The sequence below is a fragment of the Catharus ustulatus genome, chromosome 8, assembly GCF_009819885.2.
Source record: "Catharus ustulatus isolate bCatUst1 chromosome 8, bCatUst1.pri.v2, whole genome shotgun sequence".
Taxonomy (NCBI): domain Eukaryota; kingdom Metazoa; phylum Chordata; class Aves; order Passeriformes; family Turdidae; genus Catharus; species Catharus ustulatus.
Window position 1 is genome coordinate 13,766,227 of NC_046228.1, and position 17,420 is coordinate 13,783,646.

General features: G+C 59.8%; 1 protein-coding gene across 1 annotated transcript; it reads left to right on the forward strand.

Annotated features, from left to right (window-relative positions):
- Window positions 1-4,969: 4,969 nt before the first annotated feature.
- PPRC1 (PPARG related coactivator 1) lies at window positions 4,970-16,911 on the forward strand. Its single transcript, XM_033066583.2, has 14 exons — window positions 4,970-7,147; window positions 7,290-7,445; window positions 7,830-7,946; window positions 8,320-10,640; window positions 11,004-11,425; window positions 11,842-11,895; window positions 12,279-12,339; window positions 12,689-12,774; window positions 12,943-13,786; window positions 15,264-15,437; window positions 15,604-15,667; window positions 15,873-15,994; window positions 16,127-16,278; window positions 16,581-16,911. Exons 1-14 carry the CDS (start codon window positions 7,088-7,090, stop codon window positions 16,682-16,684), a joined length of 4,737 nt encoding a protein of 1,578 aa, XP_032922474.1. The 5' UTR covers window positions 4,970-7,087; the 3' UTR covers window positions 16,685-16,911.
- The last annotated feature ends 509 nt before the right edge of the window (window positions 16,912-17,420 follow it).

Below are 17,420 nucleotides of genomic sequence, written 5' to 3' on the forward strand. Positions count from 1 at the left end.
GGCTTCCATCCCGCCCTCCCGGCCTGGGCTGCTCTTTCCAGGGCCCGAGGAGGGACGAGTGCTCAGGGACCCGCGCCCGGGGCGGCCGGTGAGCGTCCCGGGTGTCTCAGGGCGGCTTGTTGGCGTTTCCACCTGCGAGGCCGTGGGGACGAGCAGAGGACGCTACGGCTGTTCCGCTTGGAGGAGCCTGCTTAAGGCTTGTGCTTTTTGGGACCTTGCCAGTCTCCCAGCCCCAGGGCACGGGGAGGACACGGCGCCGTGGAGGTTGTAGGTGGGAGGGAAGAGGCCAGAGAGGGCCGGGGGGCAGGAAGGAAGGGGGCTCGCAGCAGCGCCTTGCACAATCAGGGACATCGTGACCGGCGTTTGCTGTGCCTTGTGCGGGGATGGCAAAGGCTGCTAGACAGGAGGCTGGGAGCTGCTCTGGTCTGTGCTGCACCCTGTGCCGGAGGGATGTGACAGCATCCCGGGCAAGGCCGGGCCCAGGAGAGGTGCCAGGGCAGAAGGAGCAGAGTGCCATACGAACAGGGTCTCCCTGGAGAACACCCGCCCTAGAGGATCTCACCAGGGATCCTGCCCCAGCCCCACGCAGCTCTGCTCCTGCACACCTGTGCTGTAGGGCCAGAGGCCAGTCTGCAAAGGCAAGCACTGTCCCTCTACTGCCCTGCCAAGAAGCTGCCCAAGCCCCATGATGGGAGCAGCGTATTGGGGTGAGCAAACTGCCCCGGGTAGCCAAAGCCTTCTCTTCTCTCTCAAAGGGCTAACTCCAGCCCATCTGCTCCTGCCTGGGTGGGACTCACATTCCTCTTCACTGAGTGTAGTGTCCTTTAAGCATCACACTGGTTTTTGAGCTCTCCTTTGCAGGCTGTGCCTATTAGCCCTGAGCAAGCTGCCCCCCTGGGTGCTGCACAGGCTGAAACTGGAGGGCTGTGAGCAGCATCTGGCTGTGCCTGGCCAGGGAGTGGTCACATCACAGAGAGGGAAGGGAGGGGAACCAAGGATGTAGAATGCGCATTTTCCTTTCTGGCTTTTGTTTGTGTTTCTTGTAAACCAGCAGGAATGCCTGGTGTTGCCCTGTGCCGGGAGCGCATCCCTGGTGGGGATTTTACTGGGGGAGGTACCTGCAGGTGGGATTCCCTATGGTCTCACTCCGGGAACCCTATGTGCAAAGAATATGGTCCCACTTTACAGGATGCACACCAGGCTAGGCTTGCTCTGTCAGAGATCAGCCTTGTTGTGCCGCGGGGCCCTGCCACACACAGGGACAAAAGGATTAGGCAGGTCACTGCGTGCCCTGGATGTGCCCCAGGGAAAGGACATGACAGGAAAGGAGGGTGCAGAGCAGGAGAAGGAAAGCTGCAGGGCTCCAAGGGGAACATTGCTCCACATCCCTGTCAGCAGGTCTCTGAATGCCACGTTATGGACAGCTTCTCCTCAGGCCAGTGTAAAGAGACATGGACATTTCAAAACTGACTTGTTCCTTTCTTTAGATGTCTTGAGCTCAGGGGAAGCAGTGTCCTTCAGAGGGTTACCACACCTGGGCTGCAGAGAACCTGGAACACTTGTCCAGCCTTCCTAGCTTCCTCTGTAGTGCCAGAGACAGGCGCTAGCCTGAGGAGTCTGTTACATCCAGTAAAATCCCCCACACCCCAGCTGTGTGCTCACATTCACCCATTGCAACGTGTGTGCTCTGCAGCACCCGGACATGGATCCATGGCCCTGGAGAAGGACAAAGAAGAAGCCGCCTGCCTGCTGCTCAGACAGCACTTTGGCCAGATACAAGCATCGGTGAGAGGTGCTATGGGCTCCTTGGACAAGGAGGTGGAGGGGAACAGCTCCCCTGGACAGAGAGCCTGTTTGTGACTAGGGAGGAGCAGCCCCTGCAAGGCAGGAGGTGACGTGGGACGAGTGATCACATTTGAAAGTGCCTTGTAGCAGGGGTGGAAGTAGGAGAGTAGGATGAGGCTCTGTGTGTCAGACATAGCTCAGCCCAATGATCAGGCACACAAGGCTGAGAAAAGCAGCTCTATCCTGTAGATTCCCAAGGGAATCTGGCCTAGGCAGGTTTGTGCTCCAGGGACTGATGTAGATGCCAGGACAATTACCCACTGCCAGGCAAATCATGCATGTCCACACTGCACCTGTGCTGCTGTAAGCACATCCCTGAATTCCATGAGAGGATCCTACCCGTCCATCTGGAAGCTAGAAGAGCAATGACAGCACCCGAAGGACTCTGGGCTTCCTGAACAGAGGCTACCAAACAGGGCCAGGATAAGGACCTGCACACACAGCATACCTTGCTTTCCTGGGGAGCCAGGCTGGATAGCAACCGTGTCCAGTGAGCTGAGTTTGGCTCCCTCACATTTTCCAGATGATTTTCTGTGTGCCAGCTTTGGAGAGCAGCACAAGCCTAGGCACAAGCAGTGACTTGGGTACCCTGTCCCGTTGTCATGCCAGAAGGCTGCACGGCAGCTCACGGTGCCTATCCCTCCTTTCACACCGGATAGTTTTTCTCATCCCCCCTCTGCCCACCACACTTGCGTGTTACCTCCACCAGCCTCACACGAGGCTGGGCTCAATGGAGCGCCATGGCAGTGCTGCACAGGCACCTCAGGCACAGGGAAAGCCCACAGGCAGGGGACGGCGAGCCGTTGCACCCACAGCAGCTCTGCCCCTGCTTTCCGGAAAGCGCGGGGACACGCGGGCCGGCCGCACCCACGTGCGCACCAGAGCCGGCGGGGCGGGCCCGTGGCGCCGCGGGAAAATGCGCGCCTGCCCCGCCCCCAGGGGGCGCTTCCCGCCAGTCCCGCCCGCGCCGCTCCTCCCACCGCGCTCCGCGGGGCTGGGCCGACCCTTCTCGTCCCCGCCCGTCGCAATGATGGCGGCGAAGCCCGAGGGTCTGCCCGCCCTCAAGATGGCCGCCCGCGCTCCTGAGGCCGGGCGCCCCCTCAGGCCGGTGCCTGCCTCTCGGCGCGCGGCCAGCGGCGAAAGGGTGCGCTCCCGGCATGCCGCGCGCGAGCGGGGCGGCGCGGGGGGTCGCCGGGAGCTGTAGTGCGGAGCGGGCGGCGGTCACGTGGCGCTCTCGGCAGTGGCCGCGCTGGGAGCAGAGGCGCCAAGATGGCGGCGCGGCGGGGCGGAGCGGTACCCGCTGCCAACGGGGCCGGGGCCGGTGGCGTTGCCGCCGCGGCCGCTTCCCGGGGCCTGGGAAGCGGCGGAGCCTTGCGCGAGCCGCCTTTCCGCGCCGGCAGCCCCCTGCAGGTAAGGGGCGGCGGAGCGCGGCGGGCCGCGCCGTGACACGTGGAGGCCGGGGCGGCTCCCGCGGCGGCAGCACCACGTGTGCTGGGAGCGGGCCCGCGGCACCGGCAGCGGGCGGGGGGCGCAGCGCGGGCCAGCGGCTCCTGCGCTGGTCCCGGAGTGCGGCGTCCTTTCTGTGGGTGGGGGAATGGGGTGCTCGGAGCTCTCCCACCGGGGTGGGGTGTCGGCACAGGGGGGGCCGCACCACGGCCACGGGACCCGCTGGAACGGATGGCTTGGTGTCCCCTGTGGGAGGTGACACCCCGGCCTTAGGTAGTGGGGGACACGGGGCTGCCCCTCGCGTCATTCCCCCGCGGTCCCTCCATCCCGGCGCCGCTCTCCGCCACCTGCGGCCGCGGGGAGCTGGGGCTGGCGCGGTTTGGGACACCGACACCCGCCGGTTTCGGTGGCAGGCGTTCTGGGTGCAGGACGTGGCCCGGGCGTGGGGGGGTTCCCCGAGCCGTACTGAGAGCTTATTCACGAGAAGCGGGGCTTTACCCCGCAGCAAGAGGCTCCCGCGCCGGGGCAGGTGCGGGGCGCGGAGCTGCCGCTGTCACTGGCCCCGGTGGGCCCGTGCCGGGGCTGGGTTGGGTGCGAGTGCGCTGCTGTCTGGACGGGGAGCGCGGGGATGCAGCACCTCAGGAGGGGACGTGGGGGCACCTGCGTTTGTCAGGATTTTCTGGGGGAAGCCCTAGGTTGTTTCTGCCTCCACCAGGGTCCTGCGTGGCCGTGGGGCTGCGGGGGAATCTCCCCCATCCCGACCCCGGGCTGGAAGACGCCAACCCTGTCTCGCCCCTCCCCGACGCGAGAAGAGTGGGCTGCGGATGGGGCAAGAGAGGTGTGTTCCCGCGTGATGTTTTCCGAAAGCAGCAGAGGAATCCACGGAGCATCCTCTGGCTGTGCCGCGCTGGCCGGGCGGAGCCCCCCGGCTTCTCGGGCTCACCCCGCGCCCTTGCCGGCAGCTCCGGCGCTGTAAGAGCAGCCTTGGCAGCCAGCCGGGGACCATGGCTGCCCTGTGCTCGGGGCGTAGCCGCAGCACGCCGGGCACACGTGTCACAGCGGCCTGCGGGGGCCTCCCTTGTCCCTTCCCGGGACCAGAGCGGCGAGCGCAGTGTACGCTGCGCCGGGTGGGTGTCGGAAGGGCTGGCGGCCACGCTTAGGCTGTGTCCATTGCTAGTTAGCTCCAGTCCCAGTACCCCGCCGTGTCCAAAGCCCACTCTGGGGCTGTGGGCATCGTCTCTTCTCCCTGGCAGTGCTGGTTGCTTGGGCACAGCGTGGCCAGAGCCGAAGTCTGTCCTTGAACATTCCCGTGATCGTTTTCCCTGCAGCGTTGCTGTAAAACAAACACAGGGAGCTGTGAAGGAAGGCACGGGGGGGTTCCCCCCTCCCCTCTGGGCTATGAGTGACAGGGGTCTCTGACAGGAAGGAGAACAGGCAGGAACTCTGGCTGGAGCAGGCTGGGCTGGTTCGTACCCCCGCCCCTACGCACAAGCGGTGCTCAAGCAATGAGGGCTGCAGGAGGTGCCCGTCCCCAGGTGGATCAAAGGGAATCCTGGGGGAACACAGCCCAGCTCGGTGACTCACGGCTGTGGGACTCCTTGTTGCAAGGCGCTGAGTCAAGGGAGTCGAGGAAGGCATGGGAGATTGCCCGCCCTCCCTCCCGGGCTGCGGGCAGAAGCCACAGGAAGAGGCCATTTGAGTGGGAGAGTTTTATTTCCCTCCCTCCTAATGTCCAGCGCTGATCACAGCTGGAAATCTCTTATTACATGCTTTCTTTGAGGGGAGCCAGCCCTGTGGCCAGATGGGCAGGGCTGTGCAGCCCCGAGGTGACCTCTGGATCCCTTTGCCAGCTGCAGGCAGGGATCAGGTAGTCCCTATGTCCTGGGCTGCTGATGCTCCATCCTCCTGGCTCCTTCGGTGGCTCGGGTGCCTCTGCCTGCCGGTCACCGCTGACTCAGGGTTGCACGCCGCCGGGGCTGGGCGTGTGGGCCTGGATGTCCTCCCGGTATCTGCGTGAGGATTGGCCGGGAATCGCAGCCAGGCTGCGCCTAGAGGGCTGCCAGCAGGCTCTGCGCCGAGCTCTGATGCTGAGCAGGAAAACTGCTCTAAAACTGCTCCACAGCCTGATCTGCATGATGGGGTGGAGTGGTCCTCTGGTGTCACTGGTGGGCTCCATTTCCAAGCCGAGGGTCCTGGGAAAGGCTAGGCTGGGCTGAACTGGGAAGCTGCTTGCTGCAGACTCTTGGTCTTTATGATTGTCATGTCACAGACTGGGGGAATTTGGAATGGGTAGCTTTGGGACATTAGTGTGGGTGTCCTGGCTTTGATTCCCAGCCTGGTCTTGGGGTCCCTGTGTTCTGGGGTTGCACAGGGCTCCTGGCTGTGCTGTTGCTAGTGCTGCCTGCTTTGTCTTATCAGAGCCAGTCTCTGAAGAGACCCAGGGACCAGGAGTTTGGGGATGTGGCTTTGGTGCTGTCATATTTTAGAAATACCTGTTTCATGAAATGCCTGCTGTCTCTCTGGTGCAATTTACTGCTTGCTAGAAGAGGATTTCAAAATATTAGCAGGTTCTTTCTAGGCACGAGGTACATTTTGTTCTGCATGGGCACAGCCTCATACAAGCTGTGGTACCTACATGAAACACAGGTGAACTGCATCAGATGTACATCCCCCAAGGTTCAGACCTATTCTCACAGTGCTGGTTCTGCTCCAAGGGCAGGAAGATGGGTCACAGCCTGCTCCTGAGTAGCTTTGGGAGGGAGGTGTACTCTCCCAGGGCTCTGTCCTTGGTGCCCTTATCTTCCCAGCCTACATTATCTCTCTGCCTAAGCCCATCTACAAACAGGAATTCGCATCTGGTCTTGTGCTGGTGACATGCCTGCACTGCTGCTCTGCTCTGTATGTCCTGTGGATCTGCTCAACTAGGGGCTGCAGCCCCTGCCCTTGCCCAGCATCTGGCTTTTCCTGGCCATCCTGCAGCATGGCTCTGTGGCATCCTGGAGTGCAGTGCAAATACTTTTTTGAAGTTATTCAGAATTATTCAAGCATCTGTGGAGGTGACTGAGGGACAGGAAAGGATGTGGGGTTGGGAATTTGAAGGAGGAGAGTAACAAAGCTGGTTTGGTCCTGGATTGCAAACACAGACCATGTCCTCTTGTAGCCTGCAACAGAAGTATTGAGGTAGGGCTCCAGCAGTGGCAGCTGGCTGCACCCCTCTTGCTGACTCCTGCACTTTTGTTATGAATTTCGTAATGGTTTATGGGCTTATCTGAAGCGCCGACAGCCGGAATTGGAGGAGCGCGTGATAGTCCATGAGGTGGCGGGAGCTAGCCTGTCTCCTCCCTGTCCTGCACTACCAGTGTGTGGTGTTGGGTAGAGCCTGGTGTTTTATCCATTCATCTTTCCCAGTCATGCAGCTGCAGAGTGAATCAGGCAGGAATTTTTGGTGTGGAGGGGCATCCTGGGTAGTTGGAAGGGTCTCCAGCTGAAATCAGCACAGGGCTCTGTGTAGCGGACTCTCCTGAAAGCAAAGGGGAAGGTTCCCTATGCCACCTTCTGACCTACAGCTGTGTCCCACCTGCTTCCCCTGCTTGTTCAGGGTGCTGTGGGTGCCCCGCCACTGTTTGCAGCACAGGCTGTGTGCTGCGAGGAAATCAGTGCTTGTAGTGGGGCTGTGCAAAGTGTTTACCTGGCTCCTCATGCTCCTCAACAGTGCTTTTCCCTCGAGGAGGATGACCTGAACATAACATCATTGGATGCAGAAACTATCTTAGAAGCTGAAGAGATCCTGGGGACAATGCAGAACTATCTCGACTCCTCTGTGATCTCCATCATTGAGGATCTTTCTATGAGTGAGGTGGGAGCTCACACACAGATGTGGGATGTGGTAGCTGAGCTGGCCTTGGCTGTGTCGTGGGTGGGGGTGGTGGCAGTGTCCTCCATGTCTAGGTCTTATGGCGGTATCCCATCACCCTCTGAGACTGTCCCTACCCTTGCAGCAGAGCAAGGCCTGCCTGGATGCACAGAACGAGCTGTCCCTGCTGACTGCCATCACAGAGATCCTGGACAGCACGGATGATGAGACCCTGTCCCCCTTTGACACCATCATGGATGCAGAGCTGCTGACCTCACCTCGTGAGCGAGAGAATTCCTCAGTAAGTTGGAGCAGCCTGACCCCAGAGCCCATGGGAGGATGCTCAGGCAGGGCTGTGCTAGGTCCTAGCATGAGGGTGCCCTGAAGTAGTATGACCCTGGTCCCCAGTACCCTGAGACGTACTGTCATGATGGTTCCAATGTGAGAGAAGTGCTCTGGAGGGCCATGCCTTTGCCTTTGGTGTTTCTATAGAGCCAGAGATGAGCCAGAGGCTTTGAAGAGTAGCATGTCCCCAGTGGGAGCTGTGTGCAGCATGGGTGAGATGGGGCTGTTTGCTCTTGGGCCTTGTGGGGTGAAGTGCATGGGGCAGCGTGGGGCTGGGGGTATCCTGTCTTCTCCAGCAGAATAATACTGCCACTGTCTCATCTTCTGGCCATTTTTCCAGTTTCAGAAGTTTCTCACCTTATCCTGCCCATTACTGGAGCGCGAGAACCCTACCCTGGAACAGCCTAAGGCTCTCAGGCCTCTCAGCAGCAGCAGCAGTGTCTCTGTGGTTGGGAAGGTGAGCAGCTAAGCAGGGGAAGCTGAAGGAGCAGTGTTGGAGTGGTGCTGGGATAACTATCTGTGCTGCAGCCCTCAGCCCCAGCCTTCTCTCCTGGTACAGGCATCCTTCCCCAGAAACGATGCTTTTGCAAGGCACCAGTGGTAGTGGGGGCAGAGTCTGCTTCAGGTGGTGGGTGCTAGGGACTGGGGATGCTCCCATAGGAGCATTGGATTTCCAGCTCTGTTATGTTTTACTGGGTGGGTCAAATGTGTCCTGGCTTTTTGTCTGCCGTGGGTCTTTGTGGTAGAGTTGCAGTAGACCCAGTCGGCTGTCCTGGGTGAGTGCTGCTAAAAGCTCAAGAGCTGATTTTTCCTGTGGTCCCCCTTCCCAGGTTGACACAGATGTGGCCTGGGACCGTGCTGCTCATGGCCTCGAGGATCCAGTGCTGCCAAAGAAGCAAGTCTGCAGCACCCCAAGGGTGGAGTGGAAGGTGGGCTGGCACCGAGCTCGAGAGCAGCCCCTGCCACAGCGCAGTGATGGGGAGGAAGAAGAGGAGGAGCCTGCCTTGAGCCTGGAGCTAGACAGCAGCATGGAGGCTGTGAATTTCTGTGTGAGTGAGGCTGGGGCAGCACTGGAGGAGCATGAAGACCCCTGCATCATCAACACAAGTGACGTATCCCTGAGTGAGCTGGTGAAGTCCATGCACCCCTATTGCCTGCCCACCTTCACTGTGTGCCTGGACCCTGACACGGAGCCTGTGGCCAAGGAACTTCTAAACAGTCCTGTCTTGCTGGAAATTGTGCCTGGAGAGGGAGAGAGTGTGGAGATCCCTGTGGTCCTACAGCCCTTGACTCCCAGTTCCCCTGACCTGGAGCCCCAGCTCCTGGGAGTAGAGGAGAGTACCAGGGAATCAGTCCCAGAAGATCAAAGGGAGCTGCCAGGAGCTCCAACCCAGGAAAATGGAGCAGAAGAGGAGAAGAAGGAAAAACTGCCTGGGAAGGAGCCCTCATGCACTATCCCAGAGGCCACCTCCCCACTGGAGACAACGGCACCTGGAGCCTCAGGTCCCAGCAGCAGTTCCTGGCACAGAACAGAAGCTCCAGCAGGTGGAAAACGTGAATGCTCTGAGAAGGGACGGGGCCGTGAGAGAGCAAGGAAGAGTCGGAAAAAGAAAGCAGAGGAGGACCAAAGCAAGCAGGCCAGGCCTGGTAGGGACTTTGTAGCCCACCGGCTCCGTTCCACGGGCTCTGGACAGTCCCATGTCCAGCCAGCCATCAGCCGGCAGCGGGCAGAGTGTCCCTCTGTTCAGGTCTCAGACTTCCTGGCACAGCAGCTGGAACGAGCCCGGAAGGAGGGGCAGATGGAGCTGCATGCTGAGCGGGCACCGCGGTCCCGGGGCAGGCCTCGGAGCACAGCCGGGGCCTTCCTGCCCAAGAAAGGGAAGCAGGAGCTGCAGAAGGAGCCAGTGACAGAAACCGTGAGTGTGGCCCTGGAGAAGAACAAGAATCAGGTGCCCCTGGAGAAGACTACACGAAGTGTGGAGGGGCAGCCAGCAGCTGCATGTCCCAGCCTGACGGACCAGGCTGAGGGCCAGGGAGATGTGCAGCCATCTGCCGAACAGAGCAGTGGGGTCTCCCAGGCTGCCTCTCAGCTCCCAGAGCAAGGTGCTGGGCTGGAGCCTGCCCAGAGCCTGCCAGCAGCAGAGCGAAGTGAGGGCCTGCCTAAGGAAGCCAAACCCAAGGCTTTGAGCCTGCGTGAGTATCGCATCCGCATGCTGCACCGTCAGCCCAGCACGGGTGGCAGCCATGAAGGCAAGAAGCAAGTGGCCAGCAAGTGGCCCAGTGTCCCTGAGCCTCCGACAGAGCTGGCAGAGATCCCCTGCCTGGTGTCACCCATGAGCTCTACCACTGAGGCAGACAGTGCTCAGAAGAGACCAGACAAACCCACCAGCCCTGCTGCTGTCCCTCCTCCTGCCACCAAAGCTCCCACTGCTCTGACTTCAGCCCCAGCACCTGGCACACTGCTACCACCTCCATCAACACCAATGCCTTTTGTTGCACCAAACGTGCCCCCAGCTGCTGGGGTGGCCCCTGCTGGGATGCCGCCAGCCTCTGCCGGTGCTTATGCTCTTTACCCACCAGTGCCTTCCTGGCCCTGCTTCAGCCCGCAGCCCATGGGCTGCCATGGTTTGCCTCCACCACCCAGTGCCAGCTCCTCCAGTAGTTTTCACGTGGTGCCTGGCCTCCCGCCTCCAGCCATGGCCTGGCCCCCTCCACCTGTGCCACCCCCGCCTCCATTTGGCCCAGGTGGCCCCTACGCCCCAGTTGGGTGGGCGCCACCATCCTACTGGCCAGGAATCCCCATGCCGCCTCCAGTGCCTTCCCTTGCATACAGGGACCCTGGAGCAGCAGTGCAGGCCGCCACTGCCTTCCCAGCTGGCAGTCACCCTGGCACAGCCCTTCTGCATGGGCAGCTTCCTGCCACTCCTATGCTCAGCTGCCCGGAGCCACCAGTCTTCCCCACCCAGTCACCCCCTGCCCCAACCAGCGAGATGGGGGCTGCAGGTGGCCCAGCCAGGCCAGCGACTGGCAGGGTGTCAGACCCCAGAAGGCAATCACGGCTGGCAGGAGAGAGCTCTCTCCCCAAGGCCCCTCTTGCTCCAGCCCCAGCCCAGCCCCAGCCAGCTCCCTCAGCTGCCCCAGCCCAGCCCCAGCCAGCTCCCTCAGCTGCCCCATCCCAGGCCCTGCCAGCTCCCTCAGCTGCCCCAGCCCAGGCCCTGCCAGCTCCCTCAACTGCCCCAGCCCAGGCCCTGCCAGCTCCCTCAGCTGCCCCAGCCCAGCCCCTGCCAGCTCCCTCAGCTGCCCCAGCCCAGCCCCAGCCAGCTCCCTCAACTGCCCCAGCCCAGGCCCTGCCAGCTCCCTCAACTGCCCCAGCCCAGGCCCTGCCAGCTCCCTCAGCTGCCCCAGCCCAGCCCCAGCCACCTCCCTCAGCTGCCCCAGCCCAGCCCCAGCCAGCTCCCTTAGCTGCCCCAGCCCAGCCCCTGCCAGCCTCCTCAGCTGCCACTGCCCAGCCCAGCAGGGTCCCTTCTGTAGTGCCAGTCCCCCAGGCTGTCCCCACCCAGCCTCTGCAGGAACCCCAAATTGCAGCTCCCAACCAGGTCCCAAAGGCTCCCGCAGCTGCCACCTGCTGTCCAGCAGATGTGTCTCCTGCCCTTGTTGAGGATTCCCCTGGCACCCGTGCCATGGAGAAGGCTGCAGGGCCAGGCAGTGAGGCAATGGAGAAAGCCCTATTGGAGCCCAAGGCAGCTGCTGGGCAGGAGTTGCCTGGCCAAAAATCCACCTCCCAGGCTGTGGCACCACCAATGAAAGCAGGTCGAGAGAGCAGCCTTCCCACCAAGGCACCTGCTATGCGGCCATGGAGGCACCAGCCACTCCTCAGCCCAGCCCAGCCCAGTGACAGCAGCAAGGACATTGTGCAAGCCTTCATCAGTGAGATCGGTGAGTGGGAGGGCTGCAGGATGCTTGGTTGAGTGTCAGCAGCCAGCAAGGCTGCAGTGCTGCCAGCAACCTGGGTAGCAGGACCAGTTCCTGGCACTTCTGGGGGCGAGGGTGGCAAAGCTGTGCCTGTAGGCTTGCAGTCTCTTTCCAATACTCTGCTAGGATGTTGCCTATAGTGGATGGTCAGGGCTGGCTGTTCTGAAACTAATCCCTTCTGGAACTGCAGAGCTGGGTACTCCTATCCTTGCTGTGGGAGACACAAAGCTGCTGCATGCTGTGTTATTACTTTCCCTCCCCAGTGCTTGCCCCACCATCCAGGGAGGCTGATGCAGAGGGAGAATGGGGTTGGGGTGCATTGATGTGCTGCTGGGAGAATTCTGGCTGATCTGACTGGCTGTGCTTTCTCCTTGGCCCAGGGATTGAAGCCACCGACCTGTCCAGCCTGCTGGAGCAGTTTGAGAAGTCTGAAGGTGCGGATCTGGCATGCCATCCCCTGCAGGGCTCCCTCCATGCCATACTGGCCTCCCTGGGCTGTCCATGCTCCCTGTGTCAGGGTGGTAGTGGGAGGGCTGTGATGCTGCTGCCTGTGGGCTCATGTTACCCTGCTCAGATGTTTCATTTTGGGGCTGTTTCTGCCTCCATCTCCTTGGCCTGTGGAAACACCTGGGGGTCCCCATGGCAACCAAAGGGGTGGTGAAGAGTCTATGAAGGAAAAAGGATGTGCAGCTCCTATTTTCAGGGAGCTGGGTTTCAGGTGCTGTGAAACCTCTTCTGGGCTGTTCCAGGGGTGCTTTGTGGATCCTGTCCTCCAGCCCCACTTGTTGCCACTCTCACCTACCTGTTCCCTTTTCAGCCAAGAAGGAGGAACCTTCTGTACAGCCTCCTGAGGAAGGACAGCTGACTGGGAGCTCTGGGTGAGTGTCAAAACCTTGGCAGCTGTTGCCCAGTGTGGAGCCCAGCAGAGCAAGGGCACAGGACAGTTTTCAGTCCTGGCAGAGTTTGAGGTGTGCTGGGGGCTGTGTCCATGAGCCCAGGAGGAGCTGAACTTGTTGCTGGACTGGGACAGAGCTGGCACTGAGGTGGAAAAACTGGGAGAAGCAGTGATGAGCATGACCAGGCTGTGCAAGTTTTATCTTGCAGCTCTCTTGGATCCTCTGTCCTCATGAACTGGGCAGTGGGGCAGATTGAGTAGGTGCCCCAGGTGTGGGGAGTGGGGCTAGGCTTTGCCTGCTGTGTTTGACAAAGCTCCTTTCCCATTCTCAGGCCTGAGACCCAGCAGGATGCACCAACCCATCAGGACAGGAAGCCCCCAGATGGCCTGCAGGCCTCTGAGCTGGCCAATGTGGCAGGTGAATGAAAACTTGGGGCGAGGGAGGATAGTCTACCATGCTGTGGCAGGGCTATTGTGTGTCTGGGGGGACACCTTGGGGAGTGAGGGGGGCCGGGACATGAGGGAGCCCCAGCTGGGAGGATTGCAGCAAAGGGCTGCTCTTGTAAGTGTTCTGGTGCTCTCCCAGGCCTCACGCCCCCAGCAACACCTCCTCACCAGCTCTGGAAGCCTTTGCCTGCTGTCTCACTGCTGGCCAAGACCAAGTCACCTCGGTCTGTGCCCCAGGAAGGGCTCCAGAAGACAACCAAGTCACCTGGGTCCATGTCCCAGGAAGGGCCCCAGAAGACGACCAAGCTGATGAAAGCCAAGCCACTGCCCCCAAACAAGATCCAGGTGAAAAACATGGTGCCAGCTGCTGCCAGCACAGCCCCCAGCCACGTCTGCTCGGGAGACCATGATTACTGCATCCTGGGTACACCACGGCCCGAGAGCAGCAACATCTCTGGCACTCAGCCCCCTGCCAAAGGTGGCTCCCGCTGGAATGTCAAACACCACCGGGACATCACTATCAAACCCATCTCCTCCTTAACCAAACGGACACTGGACCAACCTGACCCCACCCCACCAGCCCCTAACACCACCACGGGGCACAGCCAGGAGCCCCTGGGGATGGCCTGCCTAGCTCCCCTGGATTATCGGACTACCATCCCCAACAAAGCCAGCACTGGGTGCAGCAGTCCCCCCACCTCAGTGCTTCTGTCTCCAGCTGCATCCCCCTGCCGGGACCAGGAGGTGCAGACTCCCAGTGCCCAGCCCAGCCATGCTGCTGCCAAGAGGTCCCTGCGCTGCTACCGGAGACCCCAGGACTCACCCAGCCCCTCTAGTGACAGCTGGAGGGCTGGCCGGAGCCGTGCCAGCCGTTCCTTCAGCTCCAGTTCGGATGGAGCTAGCGAGTCCTCGTCTTCATCTTCATCCTCGTCCTCCCGATCCCGGTCACGGTCACTCTCCCCACCCCCCAAGCGGTGGCGAAGGTAAGCAGTGGATCGTTGCTTGCTTTTGGGGCAGTTGTTCAGTGGCCAGTCTTTTGCAAGTGCCCAGACACATCTTTGTGGTCCTACTAGATGGCTGGATTTGATCTTTTGTCTTTGTGGCCCTTCTGGAAAGATGTATGGCTCACAGAGGGTGGGGCAGCTGCAGCAACACCCTGCCCATCCATTTCTGGCTGAAGCCCACATCTGGGCCCATGTGCCTGCAGAGCCACCACTGAGCCAGACTTTCTTACTCCTTCTGGAATGCCCAGTCCATATTACAAGTCCTTGGCTGCATCTTTGCTTTTGGATGCTTCTTCTGGAGTATTATGGCAGATGTTCATATTTGTGCTGTGGGGCTACTGCAGCCCTTGGTGTAGAAATGAGAGGAGCCACAGTGGAGCTCTATGCTCTCCAGGGAGCTGCTGGAAGCAAGCAGGAAAAAACCTGTCTGGCTAGGCTGCCTTGGGGGGCTCCCTGTTCTCTTTAGGCAGGTGGCTGTGTAGGAAAGTGGGACATCTTGGTCTCTGTGGGATGCATTTCTTTCAGAGCTCTTGTGCATCTGAGTCATGTGCAGCCTGTCTCAGCTGGGCTAGGAGGCATTGGAGCTGGTGAAGGGTTTCTTTTTCTGTTGTTCTCTTGGTGTTCAACCGGTTCTGGAGATGTCCCTGGGCATGAGGGGCCTGGCCAACCAAGACCCCTTTGTTGATGGCCAGTAAATGCACAGGCTGGAGCTGGAAAGGGAGGTATAAAAGTGCCATGTTCCATGGATGTGCAGCTCAGGGATTGTCAAGCAACAGGTCTGGCTTGGATTTCCAGCAAATCAGCAGGCCTTGTGCTGGAAAATGTCCCTATGTAAATCAGCAGGCCTTGTGCTGGAAAATGTCCCTATGTACTGTGTCACCCTGGTTTGCTGTTCTGCAGGAGAATATGTGGCAGAGCCAGGCAGCATGCCCTGCCAGGCCTGGGTTTTCCTGTGACAGGGACCACCTATGGCCAGCATGTCTGGAGAGGGACTGTGCTCCTGCCTGGAGGCAGCACAGCTGACGTGTTTCAGTCTTGCTGTCCTTAAGCTTTCGCTGGCCATGCTAGAGAAGCTCTGCAGTCTCTGTTCACAGGGCTGTTGAGCGCAATGTGGATATAGTGTGGGACTCAGTACAGAAGTCCCAGACCTTTCTGGGCCCTCCCAGGCACAGCCCTGTGCTTCACAATTCCCCCATGATGATTTCTTGCTCTTCAGAAGCTGTGCCTCTTGTGAGCCTGCTCTCTTTTCTCTATGGCATTGGGAATCAAATCGAGCAACATTTCCATAGTGTTGTTGCCGCCCTGGCAATCTTGAGCAGAGGCTTCCCCATCCTGGGGATTGATCCTGTCTGAGTGAGATGCTGGATACCATGGGGACGATGGAGATCTTTTTCTATTTTGGAGCTTCATGATGCTGGACACAGGGAGGGCTCAACTGTGTCTCTCCTATCCGCAGGTACCGCTCAAGATGTTCCCACAGCTCCTCCTCTCGCTCAAGCTGTGGGTCATGTGGCAGGTCCCGGGAGAGGTCCTCATCCTCATCATCGACATCCTCCTACTCATCCAGGTCCACGTCCCGCAGCCAGTCCCGCTCCCCCTCGCCCCGCAGGAGGAGTAACAGGTGGAGAAGGTGAGCGTGACCACCCTACAGGGGTGTGAGCTTTCCCCAGCCCATCTCCCAGCCCCCTGTGAAGGAGGGACAGACCTACTCCTTCAAGATCTCCCTTGTGTCTGCAATCACTCTTCTGGCACCCCCATGATTCCGTAGCTCATGTGTCTCGTTTCTGCTCTGACAGATACAGTTACGATGCACAGGACCACTACCAAAGGCAGAGGATCCTCCAGAAGGAACGTGCAATAGTGAGTGAAGGAGGGCTGGGAATCTCAGGCTGGAAGTTTGGGGACCCACAGCCCCTCTGTCATTTCAGAAAGCCATGGGGGTGCAGCCTTGCCAGCAGCATTGCTGGGAGGCTCTGGCCAGGGCACAGTGTGGTGGGAGGCCATGCAGGCAGGGTGCTCTGTGTGAGAGAGGTCCTGCTCATGGATGGGGCATCCCTGCCCACAGGAGGAGCGGCGAGTTGTGTTCATTGGCAAGATCCCCAGCAGGATGACACGGTCAGAGCTGCGGCACCGCTTCTCTGTGTTTGGGGACATTGAGGAGTGTACTCTGCATTTCCGCTCTGAGGGGTAAGAACTGTGGGAAGATGGGTCAATCCCTTCTCAGGGATGACTCCTCCTGGCCCTTTTCCCATTACTCAAGGGGATGTTGCAGACCAAAGGGGCACAAACATAACTGTTGCTGCTGATCTCCAATGTCAGGGATAACTATGGCTTTGTCACCTACCGCTATGCTGAGGAAGCCTTTGCTGCCATCGAAAGTGGACACAAGCTGCGGCGCCCAGATGAGCAGCCCTTCGACCTGTGCTTTGGTGGCCGCAGGCAGTTCTGCAGGAGGAACTATGCTGACTTGGGTGAGTTGTGCAGCCTCCAAGTTGGGGATTGGCCTCCCTGGGTCCTTCTCTTCTTTCCAGAGGCGTAGGAGTCCCCATCCTTGGGATCAGTCAGGGTTGGCAGCAGAGTCACATCCAGGAACAGTCCTGCCCTGAAGGGAGGTTGAACAAAGGCTCCCTGTCTCTCCAGCACTATGTTGGAGGCTGGCTCAACTCTGGGTGTAGAGGCTGGCAGGTGAAACATAAGAAGTTTGCTGTGGGAATGGGCAGAATTGTGCCAATGTTTGCATGGGCTCAAGACACCCTCTCCCCATCTCTTCCAGATTCAAACCGGGAGGATTTTGACCCAGCTCCTGTCAAGAGCAAGTTTGACTCCCTGGACTTCGACACTCTGCTGCGGCAGGCACAGCGCAGCCTGCGGAGGTAGCGGCAGGCAAGGCGGAGCACCCGCCCCCACTTTTATACTCAAATACAAAAGGCAAAAAAGTATGGAGAGAGAGATGAGGTTTTTAATAAAATGAAAAAGGAAAAAAATTTGTTTTATAACCAATATTTAAGGAGGACAGGTCATTGGCCTTCAACTGAAGCAGTTCAGGCAAGTGGCAGCCCTTGGCTTGTCCTAGACATATAATAAATGCGGATGCCCAAACAGTAGCACTGCCTCGATTCCTCCTTTGCGTGGGCTATTCTCAGGTGTGGGCTCAAGCTGTGCCACCCTCAAGACCTCGGGGACTCTGCTTGTGGTATGGCCCCATGAAATGTTCGTGGGTTGTGGTCTGGGCACAGGAGTGGGATGTCTGGGGAGAGGGGGACAGGACTGTGGTCACCGAGCATGTGACTGTTACTGTGGCAGCCTGCAATGGCCTGGCACGGGGTGAATGCCTCTCTGAGGGCCTCTCTGACCGTCTCTTGGGCTCTGCTGGTTGCAGGACTTGGCACCCCCAGGCTCGCAGCCGTTTTGGGGCCACCTGCACCTCTCGCGATGGCCACGGGGGGGCAGTGCAAGATCCTCCAGCAATGGGCTGGGAACGGGCTGTAGCCCTTGGCCGGAGCTCGGGCAGGGCTCTGCTTGCTCCAAGCCCACTGCCCCGTGTGCCTGTCGCGTTCGAGCCTGCTCCTTGGTATTGCTCTGCCTCGCCAGAAGGAGAGGGGTGACGTCTCAT